Below are 21995 nucleotides of genomic sequence, written 5' to 3'. Positions count from 1 at the left end.
GCCGAGAGGAAATACCAATCATAAACCATTTAGTGAAAGGAAAACATACAACACCATGGGGGAAAAACCCAACGAAATTCCATACAATATGTATATGTTTATTTTATGAAAATTATAGACTATAATTATCAAATTCAAATAAGATAAGACAACTTTTAGATTTCAAGTTATCCTGTGAGTCTGAGACTACTATAACACAGTAGTCTCAGGGTGGGTGAAATAAATCCAAGGGAAATTGTCCCTTCCGCTTTTTTCAAATATAAAACAAAGGAAGCAAGCTCCCATTACATATACGCGTATGACATACGTTTATCCCATATTAAGATAAAATGCTCCGCAGGGCACAGCTTGATACGAAAGCAGAGGTCGAACCCTGAACAGTTGGAGCAAGAATGGACACAACATTCAAGGTTGAATCAGCTCTGAATTTGGATTGAGATTAAATATCCGACACAGAATTAATGTGGTGTAAGAACTTAAAAATTTGAAATTGGACATTTACCCATCAAGCTCCAATATTCAATATCTAAATAAATGGTTAGATTCAGCATATCAAAGAACTTCAAGAATTCAATTTTTGATGATATCAAACAAAAAGTTTAATTTTGGGCCCGTGGACCTCTATGTGGACCAATTTGATAACTGGGCCCAAATTCTAAATACATGGTTACATACAGCATATCGAAGAACCCCATATATTCAATTTTTATTGACATCAAACAAAGTAACTTTGGACCCTTTGTACCTCAATGTTGACCAATTTGATAACGGGGCCCAAAATCCAAAATCTAATTACATGGTTAGATTCGGCATATCAAAGAACCCCATATATTTATTTTTTGTTGAAATCAAACAAAGTTTAATTTTGGACCAACTTGAAAACTGGGCCCAAAATCAAAAATCTACATACATTTTTATATTCAGCATATCAAAAAACCCCAATAATTCATTTTTTGTTAAAATAAAACTTAAGTTTAATTTTGGACCCTTTGGACCTATTTGAAAACTGGGCCCAAAATCCAAAATATAAATGCATGTTTAGATTCACATATCAAGGAACCCCAAAAATTATATTTTTGTTGAAATCAAAGAAAGTTGAATTTAGGACCCTTTTGACCTTGATGTGGAACAATTTGAAAACGGGCCCAAAATTAAAAATCTAAATACACTTTTGATTTGGCATATCAAAGAACCCCAATGATTAATTTTTTGATGAAATCATACACAGTTTAATTTTGGACCCTTTGGACCTCAATGTAGACCAATTTAAAAATGGGACCCAAAAATCCAGACCATTTATCTAAGTTAACAGCAGAGACATTTGTGTTAATAGGTACTAGTTCTTTGTAGAGATTCTCTGGTCAATTATGTGATATCTTTGAAATACATGTAGGCAAAAATCTAAAAAAACTGGTCAACTCCGTAAAACATTCGTTGCAGATGGTTTTCAAGTTACAGGCAATAGACATATTTGCACATTTGGGGAACTCCAAGTAAATGGGCAAGATAATTAATAGGAACTGGGTCGTTGAAGAGGGTGTCCTATTTGATAGGCAAGCGTTCTTTGTACAGTCTCCTAAGCAACAAGGAAGATAGCATTATAGTGGAGATGATTCCAATTATTACTCACACCTTTGAGTGTAATTGTTGTTTGTAAATCATGACAGTTCTGATATTGTATCAGTACTCTTAATTTCCTTTAGGAAAGAATTGAAATAATAGCATTTGAAAAAAGTGGGAATCAATTTTGATATCAATACATTTGTTAAATTTTGAAATTATAAAGAAACTAAGGTTTCAACTCCCTCAGGCAAAGTTGACCTTAGATGAATTTGGCTATTAGTTTTAGGTATTTTTGTCATATAGCTCTTCAATTGTTTCGGTACTTATACATCCCTCGGATTTCAAATGTTTGGCTTTTAGCGTTACTGATGAAGGTAAATCCAGAAAAGCGCTTCAGACGCATGAAATTATTAAACGTGTTGTTTTCAATTTTGTACCAAATTTTATTCAATTACTTACACGAGCATAAGATACTGATAAAATACTTTCATAATTCTTATCAACTGCTTAAATTCAATATTATATTACCTTTTCACTTTAATTAATAAATATTAATATATTATAAATTTTGATTTACAAAGGAACTATATGCAAGTGTATATAAAAAAATAAGTAGCTGTTCGACCTCTCTTTTCTTAATTGAAGGCCAAAATAACATGTCAGAAGTTGGCAATAAATGATTAAAATGGTGTATAAAAACAATCTGCAAATCATAAAACACACTCTCAAATTCACGATATGTCTTTGACTAAAAAATGTGCACCATCTTAAATTCTGGAGTGATCACATAGATCCAGCATGGCTGGACAAAAAACTCTAGCTATAAAATTGTAGGAAGAAATAAGTAGACAAGCATGGCATCTTTTAGCTGGAGAAATAAGCAGACAAGCATTGCATCTTTTAGCTGGAGAAATAAGTAGACAAGCATTGCATCTTTTAGCTGGAGAAATAAGTAGACAAGCATTGCATCTTTTAGCTGGAGAAATAAGTAGACAAGCATTGCATATTTAAGCGGGAGAAATAAGTAGACAAGCATTGCATCTTTTAGCTGGAGAAATAAGTAGACAAGCATTGCATCTTTTAGCTGGAGAAATAAGTAGACAAGCATTGCATCTTTTAGCTGGAGAAATAAGTAGACAAGCATTGCATCTTTTAGCTGGAAAACTTTGAAGGAGTTAGGCATTTGAACAATGCACTGTATGTAAATTAGAAAAAAAATAAATATGTTAAACTACCCAACATTTCACAAAAGGATAAAATCAAAGTGGTGGAAATCACTCATGGAAAGATTGGAAGAGTAGTTTGAATAATTTCAAATCATATTTAGGTATGGTGTGGACAAAAAATAACATTAATAAAGCACTATTGCTGACAATTGCATTAACTGCTGGTCTTTAGAAGGAAAAGCACTTTTCCAGTAGATAAAATGAGCTAAATGTGAATCAAATTGAATGATAGGGGGTCCCTTAATTTGCACAAGAATTTCATTTGAATTGCAGTTATATCTTTACCAAATGATGTTCCCCTTTACACATTTCACCTTTTACATTTTATCTTCTGAAACAAAACAAAAAATGCATATACCAACAGATAGACTTGAAGCTAGGAACTTTATTGGGTCAAAAAATAATCTAAAAAGGTAGTTTTGGGGCGTTTGGTAAGTTGAAACATAGGTATACTATTTTTCTCCTCTGAGAATTGCTTATTGATTTTGAAAACAAATATCATAATTATATGACATTGAAGATTAAAAGTTATAGAGTGTATTTTTATCAATTTATAATTTAAATATTTTTCAGCAAAGGGGATTGAAAATGTATTTTTTTCAACAAAAACAAATTAAAAAACTTATTTTATTGAAATGAGAATTCTTTCTTGATTGCAAAAATATATATACACTTCTTATAATCAAATGACTAAAATTGTTAACAGACATTTGATGGGAAATAAACTAAAAAAAAATGGTTTGTTCTGATTAAGAGTTTTAAAATTTAACTTAATGTTTCAAGCCAATCACTGATAACAAAAAAGTGAACTAACCTAAATTGTTGATTAAATACAGATGATTATTGCAGATTTATCAAGTAAATCATAGGCCTTACTTGAATACCTTTTATATATTTATATCTAGATTTCATTTTTTTTAAAGATCTTGTTAATCCTTAATTAATCATTTATCTTTAAGACATAGTTTACAAAATCACTTTATGTAGTTTAGATCAAAAGTTTGAGGGCTCTGATCAAAAGTAATAGGCAATGAATAATTCTATCATCTCTATACATTTGTATATTCAATTATGAGGTCAAATATTTGTGTATTGAGAGTATATTGAAATGTATATTGAAGGGTCTGTATAATTATGTAAGACTGAGGTTGATTAGTAATGTGGTCAATATGATTGGCATTTAAGGAGGTGGGGCATTGTAAATAAGGCCCAACCTTGTCTGTTATTGTTAAGTGATCATGACAGTTGTCAATCATAGTAGTAAAGGATCATTACTCAATTACCTAATCAAAATGATAAAAAAAAAGCATATAAAAACACTTTAAAGACATACATACTTGAATGAACTGCACCAAAAATATACCCAAATTTTTCACAGTTTATATGTGCACAGACATGAGAATTATAGGGAACTATATTTCAGTGTGTATACATTTTGTAGATTTAGTAGCTAACCTGTGCTTAGTTACTTGTTGTTAGGGAGGCCAGTGCCATAGGAAAGATTTAGAACAAGTTCCAATCTTTCCAAAAAAACTAAAATGAAATTCCTGCTAAAACACACACCTTTAGTATGTATGTAAACATGGTGCCAAAAAATAAACCATTCTATTAAAAAACACAGATGTACAGACATTGGTAAAACAATATTCCTCAGACTATTTGTCACAAAGGAAAAATAAAAAGTGTGGTCAATGTTTGAAGTTTTAAGATATACTGCTGTTTTATAAGTCTGTTCACCTTCCAAATCTGTTGTTTACAATGTTTGTCAATGCAATGCCTTGATCTACAAAAGTTAACTGTACTAAACTTAGCTTAATTATAAATGTTTTCTAAGAGAAGATATCTCAGTGCGAAACAAAATATTAACAAAAATACTCCAATTCAAATTCTAAAAGGGAGAAGTCCATTAAACCTTACAAAATCAAACATTAAGACTATATCAACCAATGAAATGAATGGAAAATAACTATCAACCAATGAAATGAATGGAAAACAACTGTCATATTCCTGACTTGGTACAGGCATTGGGAAGTGTTAAAAAAAATAATGTATATAAAAATATATTTATTTCATATAAAATCAAAAAATAGTTATTCATAAAAACCTGATATTATACCATCATTCTGTAGTTTAAATATTGACTTTAGCTTATAAAATACCCATTAAACACAACATGGATCTGATATCCAATGAATGGTCCCATATCTTAAAATATTCTGTCATCTATACTATGTATATATATCATGAACATTTGGAATTTGAGATTGGAAAGATCTCTTTATTTCACTAGCAATGCAGGACTGGATTTCATTTCTCTGTATATCAGTCTCTCCTTCCTATCACTGATAACCAGTTTTGTTGATAAAGGGAGATCACTCCATAGTATATTTGTTCATGTCTTTTCGAACTGAAGTAATCCTATCCATTTATGAAATATATTGACATATATTATCTATGACATTTTAATTATACAATAATCAAACTAGTTTAAATGCATTTGAGAAAATTATCAATTTTTCTAAGGAATTTTAATATTCAGTTTAGAATCAAATTTCATGATTTGCAGCTAATATAAAGTTAAATATAGAAATGTCTGTATAATATATTTGTTTTATTCATCAACTTTCTGTATGTTCAACATCAGTTATATCTCCAATAATGGCTACTGCTTCAATCTCTACTTGTGCTCCCTGCAATATAAATAACACATTAAATAACCAGGACTGTCAATGAGACATCTATCAACCAGAGACCAACTGAAAGAGATGTAATTGGTAATAATTCATAATGGATAAGACTTAAATCTTTAATATTGTTTCAAGAAATAAAAAGATATATATGCTGGTTTGAATATTAACTGTATGTATGTAATCACAGTTTATACCAGTAGTATATTAGTCAGTGCTTACAAATATTCATTATTGTACTTCTGGGAAATATACCAACCTTTGGTAAAGCTGCTACCTGGTAAGCTGCTCTGGCTGGGTAATTCTTTGGAAAATCTGTTAAAATATATAGAATAATTGAGAGGGGAACCAGGTTAACTTAGACAACAATCTAATGATAAAATCAATTTTTAATTAAAAATCTTAGAAAATATTGAAGAAATGGATTGTCAAGATTGTTATTACACTGGCACACACCACTTCTTTAAAAAAATATGTTTGCACTCACTAAAATCATATTTATCTCACATATGTAATATATGGGCATACCAGGCATGTTAACCAATTTGAAATACTATAGGATTAAACGCCTTTTTAAAGGAATTTATTGGTGTATAAACTCGACCAATTCACTCACAAACAAATAAAAGTCTGAAGGACTTTTATGATATGTTCGTGAGTGACTTGGTCCAGTTTATACACCAATAAATTCCTTTAAAAATACGTTTAATCCTTATAATTCTTTAAAATTGGAGATAAGGAATTTATTTTTCCACACTCGTTACCTCTTTCACATGTAAATTGTATATTTGTGTCATTGAATTGGCCTGGCGCATGAATATATTTGTTGGTTAAAGCAAAAATATGTACTCCATGAAATTTGCTATCTGATAAAAAATAACTTACAAAAACTCTTATTATCATTCAAATGAATGTTTTGTGTTTATCATTTAGTAAAACGATTAACGCGAATTGAAAATAATTCTTTTTAACGTCGAGCCGGATTGTGTTATTATCGCCGCCATCTTGTTTACATTGGTTACAAAAAGAAGTTCGGTCAACGTCGTCTATCGAAAAATAAACAACGTCAAGAACAACTACCGGAAGTCTTCTCAATCAATCATATCAACGTATTCCCTAATATGCAAATCATATAAGAATTATATCTAAATATTCAGTTGTCCTAAAAAAAAAATATTTATTTGGCTAAGTTAAAAAAAAACAAGCATTCTGAGAGTATTGCATGGCAATACATAGTCCCCTACCAGTTAAAAATTCATTGTACTGGAACAAAATGCTAACTTGATCTATAACTTGTCATGATGTAAACTATATAACAAATATCAAGTCAATATCTTCAAGCATGACGAAAAAAAGTGTGGAAAACTGATTGTTTTCGTGAATTATAAGTCAAAGGACATAACTCTGCACAAAATCATCAGACAGGAACAAAATTCAAAACAGATCTGTAACTTGTCATGGTAACACTATATACCAATTATCAAATCAATATCTTCAAGCATGACGAAAAAAGTGTTGAAAACTGAATATTTGAGTGAATTTACTGTCCATGGACCAAACCTCTGGACAAAATCATCAGACCAGAACAAAATTCGAACTTGATCTGTAACTTGTCATGATAAAACTATATACCAAATATCAAATCAATATCTTCAAGCACGAAGAAATAAAGTGTGGAAAACTGATTTGCCGGACTGACGAATGGACAGACAGATAGACAGACAGACAGACAGACAGAAAGACGGACAGAGTGCAAACTTAAAGTCCCCTTCGACTTCGTCGGTAGGGGACTAAAAAAACCAACATGGTTAAGATAAGATAATGTTTATTTTCTTATGGTTGTGGACTGTTTTCTATTTCTTGCATGAAGAGATATTTCTCGTATCACACTGCACGGAGTGTGATACGAAAACTGCGTTAATTGAATTGGCTTATCCATCATCATGAGACGATATTACAACATTTCCAGTGGCTATTCATTAGGTCATTGATGACTTTCAAAGGTAATCGCTTTTGAGATTCTGTGTCTGAAGCGATTTTCTGATTTGGCCGCCCCAGATCGTTTGAACTTAAATAGTAAGACTTGTTTATTATTAGGGAGCTACCATTTGATTTTTATGGGGGGGGGGGGGGGGGGGGGCTAGGATGAAATTTGAAAAAAATAGGCAGGACAGGAGTTTTGAGTAAAAAAAAAGGCAGGATGAGATTATTTGCAAAAAAAAAAGGCAGGATGACAATTTATGTAAAAAAAAGTCAGGATAAACTAAAAAAAAAAAGGCAGGACCGAATAGAGTGAAAAATAAAAAGGCAGGACCGAATAGAGGGAAAAATAAAAAGGCAGGACAAAATTTTTCATCCTAGCCCCCCCCCCCATAAAAATCAAATGGTAGCTCCCTTATATTGAAATTAAATAACTCGAGTTGATATCAAGCGATATCTTATTCTCACTCGTTATGAAACTTATAATTTCATACTCAAAATGTCAATATCTATACATGAAACAAAATATTCTATTAAAACAGGATCAAATATTAAAGTATTTACAGTTTTACAGTATTTACAGATAAACCCTTACATAAGATAATTTGAAGACAACAGGCAAGTTGGGATCAGCATGTTTATATGTACATTACATGTACTGTAAAATCAGAAATTATTGCGAGGTTTTTATTATTGCGAAAAATGCGACAGAGTTGTAAACGCAATAATTTAAACTCGCATTTTGAAATATTTTATATGAATTATACATGATTTTTCTCAAAATCGTAAAAATTAAAATCGCAATTAAGTCTAAAATGACAAAATCGCAATAATAAATGCACACAATAATTTCTGAATTTACAGTATTAACATCTTGGGAGAGCTTATTGATTCACACAGTTTTGTATGTGATAAAACTGATCTTTTGCACACCATGAAAAACCTGTCAAATAAATCTTTGATGGACATTCCTATCACCAAGGAAAACTGGACTAGTTTCTTTTCAATCATCATATAATAGAGGTGAAATAAGACTTACGGTCATTATTGCATTATAACCCATTTTTTTACAAAAACTCTGCCAGGACAGACTTGTATGTTAATAAGCTTTTGATGTCAATGCTGCTTTTATAGAAAACAAAACGTTTTAGTGATATTTTTTACTGATGATGTAAATAGATTTAGAAATTAATAATAAACTTATCCTGCTAAAAATTACAGTGCCACCTCCCTGTCATGAGCAGAGGGCAGATGGCAGACTGAATGGGTATAAGATGTATAAACCATATCAATTTTATGTTTACCTGTATTTAAATAGGAGAAATTTTTTTTTAAAAGTTTCAATAAAAAATTCTTTGAAATATTTTGTATATTTAATTAAATATACAAATTGTTTCAAAATTCTGAAATAAATTTATTCTTGTGGATTTATTCATTTTCTAGAGTTTTAAATTTCTTTAATGGAGGAATAATTGTACCTTTAGAGAATTGAGTAGATATTTGACTTTGTGGTTTTAACTAATTCTGCATTAAGTTAGTATTGTGATGCATACTTTAATTCCTGGTACAACTCAATCAACTACATCCTTGAAAATTGGTACCCCACTGAGAATATTTATAACAATATTTAAACCTTTGTGGTTTTAACTATAACTGCACATATAGTAAGTTTGTGATGTATTTAACCTATCAATAAAATATCTTCTTACATTGACATTCATGTATGTATCATGTTTAATCTCTAAATATCTATCAAGGTATTATCTTCTTTTTTAAATCTTGAAATACAATACTTAATTATTTATAACGCCATATTAAACTCATGTATATTTACTGTAAACACACTTAGAAAAAACCCAGCCACTTGAAAATATTTTATTGATGTTTGAAGTTTGAATAAAAAATGTTTTATTTTCAATCTGTTTATGTAAAGAAATTGGTTTGTTTTTGTTTATTTTTAGAAGGAAGTTAGAGTGAGGGCTTTTTAAGTTCAAATTTAAAAAATATTTAACTTATCAACTTAAAGTAAACACAGCAGCCTAATCCTTTTTCTATTATAGTACCACTTTTTCTATACCTTATTGGTGGACCAGGTTTTGTTTAAATTTTAACATGAGAACTTTTTCTAAGGAAAAAAAAGTTGATATTAGGGAGCAACCATTTAACTTCAAGGGGGGGTTATGGTTTTTTTTCTTATTCAGAAATTTTTTCGCGCAAAGCACAAACATTTTTTGTTAGTTTTAAACACTATCAATCAAATAATTTTTTTCAAAATTTAAAACTATAAGGGATGGGGAAAATCTGGATTCAGAATATTTTTTTTCATCAAATTGGGGATCAGAATTTTTTTTTAGGAAAAATCCATACCTCCCTTGAAGTTAAATGGTCTTTCCCTTAAAGCAGATTTTATACTTTTGATTGCTTTTGAATAAACATAAATTTGAGACTAGATGACTTTTTCTTTTTAATTGTAACTGAACAATCCATAAAAATAATTTTAAGTTCACAGTTTGAGCTATAAATTAAACTGCCAAGGACTGAAATGATGAATTTAAAATTGTAATCGATTATTGAGATAGTATCATAAAACTATTACCTTTCAATAAAGCGATAAGGTCGGAAGAATACATAAAGTTACAGTGAAAATGATACCATTATTTATTTATAATGACATGTATTTACAAGCCTTTATTCATTTAACAAATACTTGTCTCTCCATGTCAGGCCAAAAATGTATGTTTACTTGTTTCCTGCATCCTGGCAGAAAAAAATAAACTAGCTGCGTAAAATGATTTTATTTTTCTAAATATTTTACAGATTTGATATGGAAATAAGTGGAATTTAACAGTGCTGAATAAAAAAATGTGTAAGAGGTAGGCATGAATATTTAGGGTAGATAGACAGGTAACACAGCTTAATTTTTTTGGCCTAATAAATATGTTTATTTTGTGTGTGAACAGAAATCCAATAAAGCAATTCCTAATTTAAACACGCTTAAACATGAATTTATGAAAATCTACACTGAAAAGTCAATACCAAAAAACATTTTATTAATTAGGTGCTCTCCTTGTGAAAAAAAAAACATGCTGTGACTGTCTAATATCAATGTTTTCAAATTTTCATGACCCACTTTCTACTTTTGGTTTATACAATATGGTTTGTCAGTAAGGATGTTCACTCCTCTGTTTTAAATAAACAAGCTTTTTAAAAGACTGTTATAAATTGATGTAGCATAGAGGAACTCAATAAGCAGAGAAAAATGATAGGTCTGTGTCCTTGTTTTTGAGATATAATCAATTTAAAATTTGGAGGGAAATGATTCTCTCTAGATTTTTCAGACATTTAACATTGGCCCCTTTTTTCTGAAAAAAAAAAATAAATAAAAAAAATAACAAGGACTTTATAAGATTTCAAAAATGGCTTTTTAACCTATATGTAATAAAATTATGAAAAAAGTAGGGGTTAGAGGGCAAACTTTGTGTTAGCACTACATGGATAAAACTAGAGGATATAACTTTTTATATGGAGTCCATTGACAATTTCAGTAATAGATATTTGTACTACATGGATAAAACTAGAGGATAACTTTTCATATGGAGTCTATTGACAATTTCAGTAATATACTGTAAATTCAGAAATTATTGCAATGTTTTTATTATTGCGAAAAATGCGACAGGGTTGTAATCGCAATAATCTAAACTCGCATTTTGAATTTTTTTTTTATGAATTAAACAGGATTTTTCTCAATATCGCAAAAATTAAAATTGCATTTTAGTCTAAAATGACAAAACCGCAATAATAAATGCACGCAATAATTTCTGAATTTACAGTAGATATTTGTACTACATGGATAAAACTAGAGGATAACTTTTCATATGGAGTCCATTGACAATTTCCGTAATATAGATATTTGTACTACATGGATAAAACTAGAGGATAACTTTTCATATGGAGTCCATTGATAATTTCAGTAATATAGATATTTGTATGATGATAATTTTTGCTGCTTACATTTCTCTCAAATCAATTCAATGTGGTTTTCAAGAAAATAGCCAAAAACGAAAAAAAAGATGGGCAAAAATATTATTCAATGGGAGTAACTCCTTTAAGACATCAATCCACAATTTCAGTTACATAGACTTTATCTCAATTTGCTGACAATTTTACTGATTACATTTTTTCCAATCTATTAAAGCTTTATAAATAATTTCCATAAGATCTAAAAAATAGGCAAACTTTGTCATTTGAACTCTAATGGACGGTTTTCTCATTGACTATCATACCACATCTCCTTATTTTCACAAACATTGTCATCTAAGGGCATTTCATGTAAGGAATCTATTGATAATTTTGGATTATGTTGATTTTTTGTAGATGTTATCTTCATTATCATTTTTGCTTCTAACAGTTTCTCTTTGTTTTATAGTTTAAAGATAATTCCTAAACACATAATTTCTGTAAAAATCATCTTTTAAGGGGGTACAGAACACCCAAGGGAGTAAACTCTTTAAAAATCAGCTGAACGTTTTAATAAAAATACTATTAGTTAAGAGAAATCAAGCTTCTCAATGATCAAAATTAGTATTTGTCAAACTGCTATGTATCCAATATATTATTCCTGTACATTGTGTGGTTCAAATTTCTTGAAATCTTCATATTTTTGTCAACAGGTCAAAGTGAATATTTTGTCAAAATTTTATGAAAATTAAACGAGCCAAATCTATTTTAGTCAAAGTGTTGGGTACCCCCTTAAGTGTAATAACTTTAATATCAGGACTCTATTAATACTCAAGATAGTTTCTATCATTACTTGTGATAAATTCAATTGATACTCATGTAAGGTTACATCTGTACTCAGTCATTCTGGAACTCGTGGTAGCTTCTATCAGTACTTATGGTAAATTAAATTACTCATGAAAGGTACCATAGTTACTCATGATAGATTCAATTGGTACTCATGGTAGGTTCTATCAGCACTCATGTTAGATTCTATTGGTACTCCTAATAGATTTAATATGTACCTGTGGTACATTCAGTTAGTGTTCATGGTAGATTCTGTTAGTACTCATGATATATTGTATTTGCACTCATGTTAGGTTCTATTTGTATATCATGGTAGATTCTATTCGTAACCATGATGAATGATATAGGTACTTGAGGTACATTCAATTATTACTCATGGTAAGTTCTATTAGTACTTATGATAGATTTTATTGGTACTAATGATAGATTGTTTTTACACTTATGCAAGTTCTTATTTGTACCCATGATTATTGATAGATTCTATTTGTTCCTATTGTTAATTCAATTGGTACTCATGCTAGATTTTCATGATATATTCTGTCAGTACTTGTGGGAAGTTCAATTGGTACTCATGGCAGATCCTATCCGTACATGTGGTAAATTGAATTGGTTCTTACGATCATGATGGTAGGTTCTATCAGTATTTGTGGTAAATTTAAATTGTACTCAATGTAGATCTTATCAGCACATGCGGTAAGCTCAATTGGTATTCATGGTAGGTTCAATGGATATTCATGGCAGGTTCTATTAGTACTTGTGCTAAACTCTATTTGTACTCCTGGTTGGTTCAATAGTACATGTGGTAAATTTAATTTGAAATTATTGGCAGGTTATATCAGAACTTGTGGTAAATCTAATTTGTATTCATTGTAGGTTTTAATTAGTACATGTGGTAAATTTAACTTGTGCTCATTGTAGGTTTTATTAGTACATTGTAGATTTAATTAGTACTATTGGTAGGTTTTATCAGAACTTGTGGTAAATCTAATTTGTATTCATTGTAGGTGCTATAAGTACACACAGTAGTTGTTAGGTAGGTAGGTTCAATTTGTATTCATTGTAGGTTTTATTAGTACATGTGGTAAATTTAATTTGTACTTGTTGTAGGTTTTATTAGTACATGTGGTAAATTTGACTAATGGTGGGTTTATTAGAATGAAGTAAATTTAATTTGTACTTATAGGTTTTATAAGTACATGTTGAAAATTTAATTTGTATTAATTGAAGATTTTATTAGTACATGTGGTAAATTTAACTTGTACTAATGGTGGGTTATTTAGTACTTATGGAAAATGTGATGTGTACTTATGGTAAAATCTTTCAGTACATGCTGTAAATTTAATTGGTACTTATAGCAGGTTCTATTGGTACTCCTAAAATATTCTATTGTTACTTATCATATATTTTCTTTGTAACTTATGAATGGATCTTATTGTAAATTGTATTGGTTCTCATTGTATAATTGTTAACATTTTATACATTGTGACTTGGATGGAGAGTTGTCTCATTGACACTCATACCACATCTTCTTATTTATATGGTACATTTTGTTCATACTTTTAACTTACATTTCACATAAACATCATTAACTGCTGCAAAGTCATTCATATTCTGTAATAGGACTGTTGCCTTGACAACTGAAAAATGAAAAAGGAGATTTCATGATTTGGATAAATAGAAATAAGTAATAGTCAATTTAAAATTCTGCAATAACAATTAAGCTAAAAAAAATTGTAAATTTAGAATTTATAATAAGTTTTTATAAGAAGTTTGTTTTACAAAGATAATAATGGATAAAACTGTCTGTGGTGTACAGGAATTTCTCAATAATTTTCATGATATCATTTAAGCAAGATTTACAAAATATTTGTACAGCTTATCTTCATACATTTTGTTCTGTTCAGAACACATAGTATCTGTATACTCACTGTTATTGAAATTAGCTCCAGCAGCTCCCAATACAGCTCCCATATTTCTTAATGCCTATAATATACAAAATAAAACATCCTTTTAGGTAGCCCCTTGAATACAGTCAATTATTAACAGTAGTACCTTTATTATTGAGTTAAGTGCCTTATCCATACTCCTTAATATCATAGCATATTTTCCCCTGTACTTTTTCATTTCAGTTATCATTATATATGGTAGGGGCAGGGTTTAGTACTCATCAAACTAGTTTATGAATAAGAAGATGTGGCATGATTGCCAATGTGACAAGTATCCACAAGAGTCCAAATGAAATGGATGTAAGAAACTATAGGTCACTGTACAGTCTTCAACAAAGAATAAAAACCCATAACCATTATATAATCAGCTATAAAAATGTAACTTAAAATCACAAGAGTGCACACGTTGAAATGTCTCGCCTGCTTAACTTATCATGATTGAATGTATGTTAAAAGTGTGTAATTTGAGGTTTTACTACACGTATCACACAACCTTAAATAAAGGCAACAGTAGCATACCGCTGTTCAAAAGTCATAAATCGATTAAGAGAAAACAAATCCAGGCTACAAACTAAAACCGAGGGAAACAGTATCAATGATCAATTAAAATAAGGTCAAGTTCAATGACCTTAATTTCACACACTTCACAAATATAGTTAGCCGATTGCTTATAGTATCTGAGAAACAGACCTAATTACAAAAATTGAACATTGACCAATGAACCATGAAAATAAGATCAAGGTCAGATGAACCCTGCCAGAGAGACAAATACACTGTACAATCACTCCATACACCAAATAGTGTTGACCTATTGCAGCTTTGCTTAAAGTATCTGATAAACGGACAAAACTAAGAAAAATTAACATTGACCAATAAACCATGAAAATGAGGTCAAGGTCAGATCAAACCTGCCAGACCCACATGTTCACCTGACAATTATTTCATACACCAAATATAGTGGCCCTAATGCTTATAGTATCTGACAAATAAACCAATTTATAAAAAAAATAAAAGTGATGCCACCAAAATTCAAACTTGATCTGTGTTTTGTGGTAATAAGCATTGTGTATAGGTTTCATAACATTTGGTTGAGGCAAACTAAAGTTGGAGAACTGAAACAAAAAATTCAGCAATTTTTCCATTTGTAAAGGGGCATAACTCTACAACAGTAAAAGTGATGCCACCAAAATTCAAACTTGATCTGTGTCTTGTGGTAATAAGCATTGTGTATAAGTTTAATAACATTTGGTTGAGGAAAACTAAAGTTAGAGAACGGAAACCAATTTTGGGACGTACGGACGGACGGACGTACAGACGGACAAAGGTAAAACTTAATGCCCACTCCGCCACGTCGGGGGCATAATTAACATTGATCAATGAACCATGAAATTGAGGTCAAGGTAAGATGATTCAGATGAAACCTGCAAATTGGACATGTACACTTTACAATCATTTCACACACTATATATATATATATATATATATATATATATATAGATGACCTATTGCTTACAGTATCTGAGATAGGGACTTGACCACAAAAACTTAACCTTGATCCCTGATCCATGAAATGAGGTCAGCGTCAGGTGAACCATGTCTGATGGATATGTAGACATGTCACTTTGCTGGAAAGTCATATCCAAAATACAGTTCTCCTATTACTCATAACAAGTGATAATGTTGCATTACAAAAACACTAAAATTATTTTTCAAGCAGTCACTGAACCATGAAAATGGAAATGAACATATGACATATATGACAGACGGAAATTTGGTAACATGAGGAATCTGCATACCAGGTATGAAGCATCCAGGTCTTCTACCTTCTTAAATAAATGGCTTAATACAAGTACTTTACGCTGTTGCAGCCACCAAATGTAATCCCTATACCTCGCATTCTGTGACTTTCATCACAGGTGAGACAAAAACCTCATGCAATAAAATATAATATTTTGAACAGTATGTCTACATCAAACCTTTTACATGTTTTATTAATTTGAACATTAAACTGTATTGCTCCTGAGACTTTTCCCTACTAAATTCATACTAGATACAAGGTTACTAGTTGAAGGGATCATGTTCACACATGTACATACCTGCTCTGTCTCAGGCACAACATCACCAGATACATGGTTACCAGTTGGAGGGATCATGTTCACACATGTACATACCTGCTCCGTCTCAGACACACCACCAGATACAAGGTTACCAGTTGTAGGGATCATGTTCACACATGTACATACCTGCTCCGTCTCAGACACACCACCAGATACAAGTTTACCAGTTGAAGGGATCATGTTCACACATGTACATACCTGCTCTGTCTCAGGCACAACATCACCAGCAACATGGTTACCAGTTGGAGGGATCATGTTCACACATGTACATACCTGCTCTGTCTCAGACACACCACCAGATACAAGGTTACCTGTAGAAGAGATCATGTTCACACATGTACATACCCAGAGATGCAGATAAATTTTTTTTCCTGTCAGACATAGGGTCCTGCATGCAAGACAGTTTTGCCAGTCCTAGCAACTGTTTGCCAGACCTACTTTTTTTGAAAAAATAATAACTAGTTCCCAGTTGGATTAAGATAAGCCTTAAAACAGTGACTAGAACGACCAGGTTTAATAAGGATATGACCATGGGGTGGTTTAATGACTGAGACCAAATTCAATTTAAATTATCCTGCAACATCAAATAAATAAATGAGAATGTTGTACTACACTTGCCAATAAGACAACTATCCATTAACTTTATGGATAGTTGTCTGATTAATTGGCATAAATAAGAACAATTAGATCAACAACAAAGACAGTGGCAAGCTACATTTACGTCAAAACGAATATGTGTGTTCACACATTAACTAAAATGAAAAAAATACTCTTAGAAAACTAAAATAATACTTGTTTTTGTTTAATGTAATTTACATAAATCTGGTCATTAGTTGTCCCTTAATAGAACTTTTTGTTTTCAATGCTTTTCAACTACATAATTGATTTGGAAGCCAAGGTAACCAGGACCGACAGATATTTCAATTTTGAAGGCCCCAAACAGTAAAAATATTTGATGTTCATTGGGTCTGACACAAAGACGTCATTAGCCGGACCCTCTAAATTTCTGCCCCCTAGGTCCAACAGGTATGATGATTAGCTGCATCACTGCATACCTGCTCTGTCTCCATGGTCTCAACCACAACACCACCAGATACAAGGTTACCAGTTGAAGGGATTATGTTCACACATGTACATACCTGCTCTGTCTCAGGCACAACACCACCAGATACAAGGTTACCAGTAGAAGGATCCATTCCTATTTGCCCAGAGAGGTACATAGTATTTTCAACCAGCACAGCCTGACTTTAAACAATAAAAGATATTTCAAAATATTAAAGTATTCATCAGAAAAATATTATGTACTGAAAAAGTTCTAAATAAAAGGAATTTCTAATACACAAGTAAGAATTTCTAATACACAAGTAAGAATGTCATTATAAAGAGGTTTGTTGTGTGAAAAAATGAATGAATCAATTCCCTCTTCAAAATGGGTGTCTTGCTGGAAAAATGAGGGCAGGCCAAAAATAATATACTTGTGTTTCCTGCCTCTGTATCCACACTAATTTTTCATGCTTTGTACCCTTAAACATTTTAAGTCTAGAGAATTTTGATTAAGTACCTTTAAAGGGGCATTAGCTGTCAAATTCATGTTCACCGATTTTACTTAAATTCTCATATTTCATTTATAATATACTAAAACTTATATCCAAATTACAAAAAGTCTAAAATAAACAATTAACAATGCATGGACTCGATAATATGTATCAGCATTTCGTGTGTATTTTTGTCTAGACGCCATCTAATTAATCATCAAGATGTCTTCTAAAGACTGCAGATGGTCATATAACCTGATATAAACATAAATATAAATATTAATAGATAGCGAGCATGTACTGTGCAATTGGATTTTTCTAGGTCTGTTTGATTTCATATTATAGGTTAAAAAAAAAGGTTAATCATCGTTTTAACCTGTATACATTACGAATGATTTTTGTTTCACTTTCAATGTTGACATTCTTTATCTTTTAATAGCCGAACACACCTAGATCATGCGTAACCCATCTCCCTACGGAGTTAAATTGAAGGTCAGCTGGCCCCTAAACAAAAATGTGTACTAGTTCAGTGAAAATGGACATCATACTAAACTCCGAAACATATAAATAAACTAAAATTAAAAAACATACAAGACTTACAAAGGCCAGAGGCTCGTGACTTGGGACAGGTGCAAAAATGTGACGGGTTAAACATGTTTTGTGAGATCTCAACCCTCCCTCTATACCTCTAGCCAATGTAGAATAAAACAAACACACAGCAATATGCACAGTAAAACTCAGATTAAAAGAAGTCTGAGTCCGATGTCAGCATAGGTAACAAAAGAAACTAAGCAAAATGACAAATGTACATAAATTAACAAAGGACTACTAGCAGTTACTGGCATGCCAGCTCCAGACCTAAATTAAACTGATTGAAAGATGTTAGCCTATTTTGAAAAATTTGGGCCAAACTAACTACTTATAAGGAAATATTTTTTCAAAATTCCGCTTTTATTCATACTTGAAACAAAAAGAATCATATTTTAAATTATTGTCTTAATCGTTGCTAATGCCCCTTGAATATGTTGAAGGTCCAAAACATTTCCCTATACAGCCCAGGTAAAATATTAAAAAAAAAAAATCAAATTACCTGCCTTACTACCCTATTCTTTTCTGCAAGGAGGCAGGAAACAGGTATATATATTGTTTGGCCTAATCTGAATTTCTAGTAAAGTAATATAAATTATAAAACTCAATACTTGATGTGAACTTATAATCAATTGATAAATAAATTATTTTCTCAATATATAACTGATTGTTCTTTGCTTAATATTCGGTGAAAATATTTTATCCATATTCAGAAGAGGTCTACATATAGCTATGATGTCCAATTTATTATCTAATTGCTTAGTAAAACTTTAGTTTTCAAACAAATTAACCTAACGACTAGTTTTCATTCCCTTTTATTATCATATATTTGCAGGTCTTAAACCAATACATCAAAATTATTGTTAAGTTTGGTTTCAATACAAATTATTACATGAAGTTCAAATTTATGTGAGTAATTCTAATTTCTACAAGTAATTGTAAATAGTTTATTTAAAAGGGGAGATAATGCAAATAAAAACTTAATAAATATCTCATATATATGCATAGGCAGATCCAGGGGGGGGGCCCAGGCCCCCCCCCCCCCCCTTTTGTGGGAAAAATTTGGTTGATTATATAGGGAATCACTGAAGCGTGACTGGAGCGGGCCACCCCTTAGGTCAGTCAGCGGGCCCCTCCTTACAAAAAGTTCTGGATCCGCCACTGATATGGCAAAATAAAATGGGATATTTTAGAGTAATAAAAACAATCTATGGATCAATGGTAGTTGTCAAGCATTTTCATGTCAGATAGTATATTGCAGTGACTATTTGAATTATTTACAATTTGTTAAAGACTCAAAAACACTTATTTTACAGCATTAGATGATATGGACACTAATCAATCATTGATCATAGACCAGATAATGTAGATAAAAATTAAAAAAAAGATGTGGGGTAACTGTTAATGAGACAGAAGTGAGCAGCAGACTTACTGGATAAACCATATTACTGGACTAAAGGGTATGTATTCAATCATTGGCTTTTAATTTAATTTTGTTGTAAAAATTAAAGTAATTAATAACTTTAGAGATATCTTCCCCATGTTTATCATGTTTTTTCTGTCTTATTTCGAATTGTATTCCAGCTATAATTTTGCATTTAGATCGATACATCCCTTTCAATTAAGACATGTAAGAATTTCTTTCAAGTTAATTTGAATTTTATAATCATTCACTGTCATGACTGTAAGTACTTTAATGATTTCTTTAATAAGAATGTAATAGTTATGGCAGTGTCTGCACGTACCCGCATGCGGGTATGAATAGTCAAATTGCCATTCATAGGCTACGCGTACCCACATCCGGTTTTATAATAAAATGCCATCGGATTGGGAATGAAACGTGAAATATATACGGAAATTATGGATAATATGGGGATTTCGTGTAGAACGAGTGAAGAGTATGAAAAATAATATTTTCAAATTGTATTTATTAGATAATGATACATGATAAACATTGCAAATTAAATGCACACTGATGGAAAATGAAACTGTACAGTCCCTGTAAAAGAAAAACATGATAAAAATTAATACTATTATAAAATGTAAATTCAAATTTAAAGAATAATATTTTACTGATTTTGAAAAATACCCATATGAGATTTAAAAATAATCTTTTAGTAAAATGTAAAACAGAAACTGAAATTCTAAAATATCTTAAACGACTAAAATTAAAGCTTGGGTGTCTATATAAAAATTAAAGAAGCAAGTAATAATGTCAAATTAAACCAATTATAAAAGATTCATGTAACTAATTAAGATTGGATTTTTGATTCCCTCACAATCAGGTTTTGTCCATCTTTAGTTACGCCAAGTTTAAAGTGGAAAGGACATTCCATTTGGAAAGTACTGAAAGTAGACATATCCTTAATATCATGAACGGTTTACAATAGAAAAACTAGAAGTATTCGACATAAAAAAAAATAAACTTGACTAATGAATTAAACGCGGCAAATTCGATTTAAAACTACAATTTAAAACAAATACCTTGTATTGGGTCTTTTTCCTGTCGAACTTGTTTGGAATTTTTTGCCACAGTGAATACAGGAAAAATTTATTCTGCTAAACTTTACTTCCTCTTTAATTTTTGTGTTTCCAGTTCTTCTTTTCTCTGCAGCTGCAATTGACTCCGAGTTTCTTTTATACAATTGTATAAAATTAATCGACTGATAGTTCTGAACAAATTGTTCCAATTCATGATAACTTTGAAATGTCTTCCCCACATGTATATCACTCTCTTCCATTTTAAGAATATTTATTAACTGAGAAAAACTGTTCACTTACCTATATATAAATATTTATAAAAATTCTGACTAGTTTTAATCAATTTATTCACTAATTGCGACAAATTTCGTATATATTTCACGTTTCATTCATTCCGATAGCATTTTATTATAAAACGGGATGTGGGTACGCGTAGCCTATGAATGGCAATTTGACTATTCGTACCCGCATGCAGGTACGCTAAGACTGACTGCCAAAAGTAACATTACTTAATATTATCTGTTTACTTTTTAGTGAACTTTCCCCCTGGAAATTCAGTAACTAATAACAAGAATACTCAGACCAACACTGTTATCAGAGTAACTTGTTAAAACAGCAGATATTCAAAAAAAGTATAAAGGTTAATTAATTTCTCTAAGTAAAATTGCTCAGATGACCAAGGTGCAATTTGAGGTTCCTTAAATTTTATGCAAAAATAATCACCTGTATGGTCCAATAGCAGCTGGAGCCTTTACTGTTTTTATTATCTTTCTTACAATTCCTGCCATATTTCAATATCAATGTGTTTGGTCAGCTCAGTTTAATATTATTTGTCCTTGTCACATGGGAGATAATCCAGGAATAATACGGTTCTTATAAAGCACGATCCTGTGCACGGATGTATTTATTTTTTGTAGTTCATTTCGTATATTTACATTTGCTTTTGTAAACAAGATTGTCTTGTAGTTATGATATCCTTTTTCTATTCAAAACATCTGTTTTAAACGATGAAATTATTTCTTTGGTAATGAAATAATGTATCATTTATACCGGAAGTGAATCGTCTGTC

General features: G+C 30.9%; 1 protein-coding gene across 1 annotated transcript; it reads right to left on the bottom strand.

Moving 5' to 3' along the window:
• Positions 1–4836: 4836 nt before the first annotated feature.
• On the bottom strand, positions 4837–21920 carry LOC127737317 (2-iminobutanoate/2-iminopropanoate deaminase-like). The gene is made up of 6 exons (XM_052247908.1): positions 21650–21920; positions 17462–17567; positions 14188–14242; positions 13828–13896; positions 5736–5791; positions 4837–5479 (listed from the first exon to the last, which is right to left on the bottom strand). The coding sequence occupies exons 1-6, from the start codon at positions 21712–21714 to the stop codon at positions 5408–5410; spliced, it is 423 nt and encodes a 140-aa protein (XP_052103868.1). The 5' UTR covers positions 21715–21920; the 3' UTR covers positions 4837–5407.
• Positions 21921–21995: the final 75 nt, after the last annotated feature.

Source organism: Mytilus californianus, unplaced genomic scaffold (genome assembly GCF_021869535.1).
Source record: "Mytilus californianus isolate M0D057914Y unplaced genomic scaffold, xbMytCali1.0.p SCAF_1, whole genome shotgun sequence".
NCBI classification, from domain to species: Eukaryota; Metazoa; Mollusca; class Bivalvia; order Mytilida; family Mytilidae; genus Mytilus; species Mytilus californianus.
This window is presented reverse-complemented; position numbering and strand designations above follow the sequence as displayed.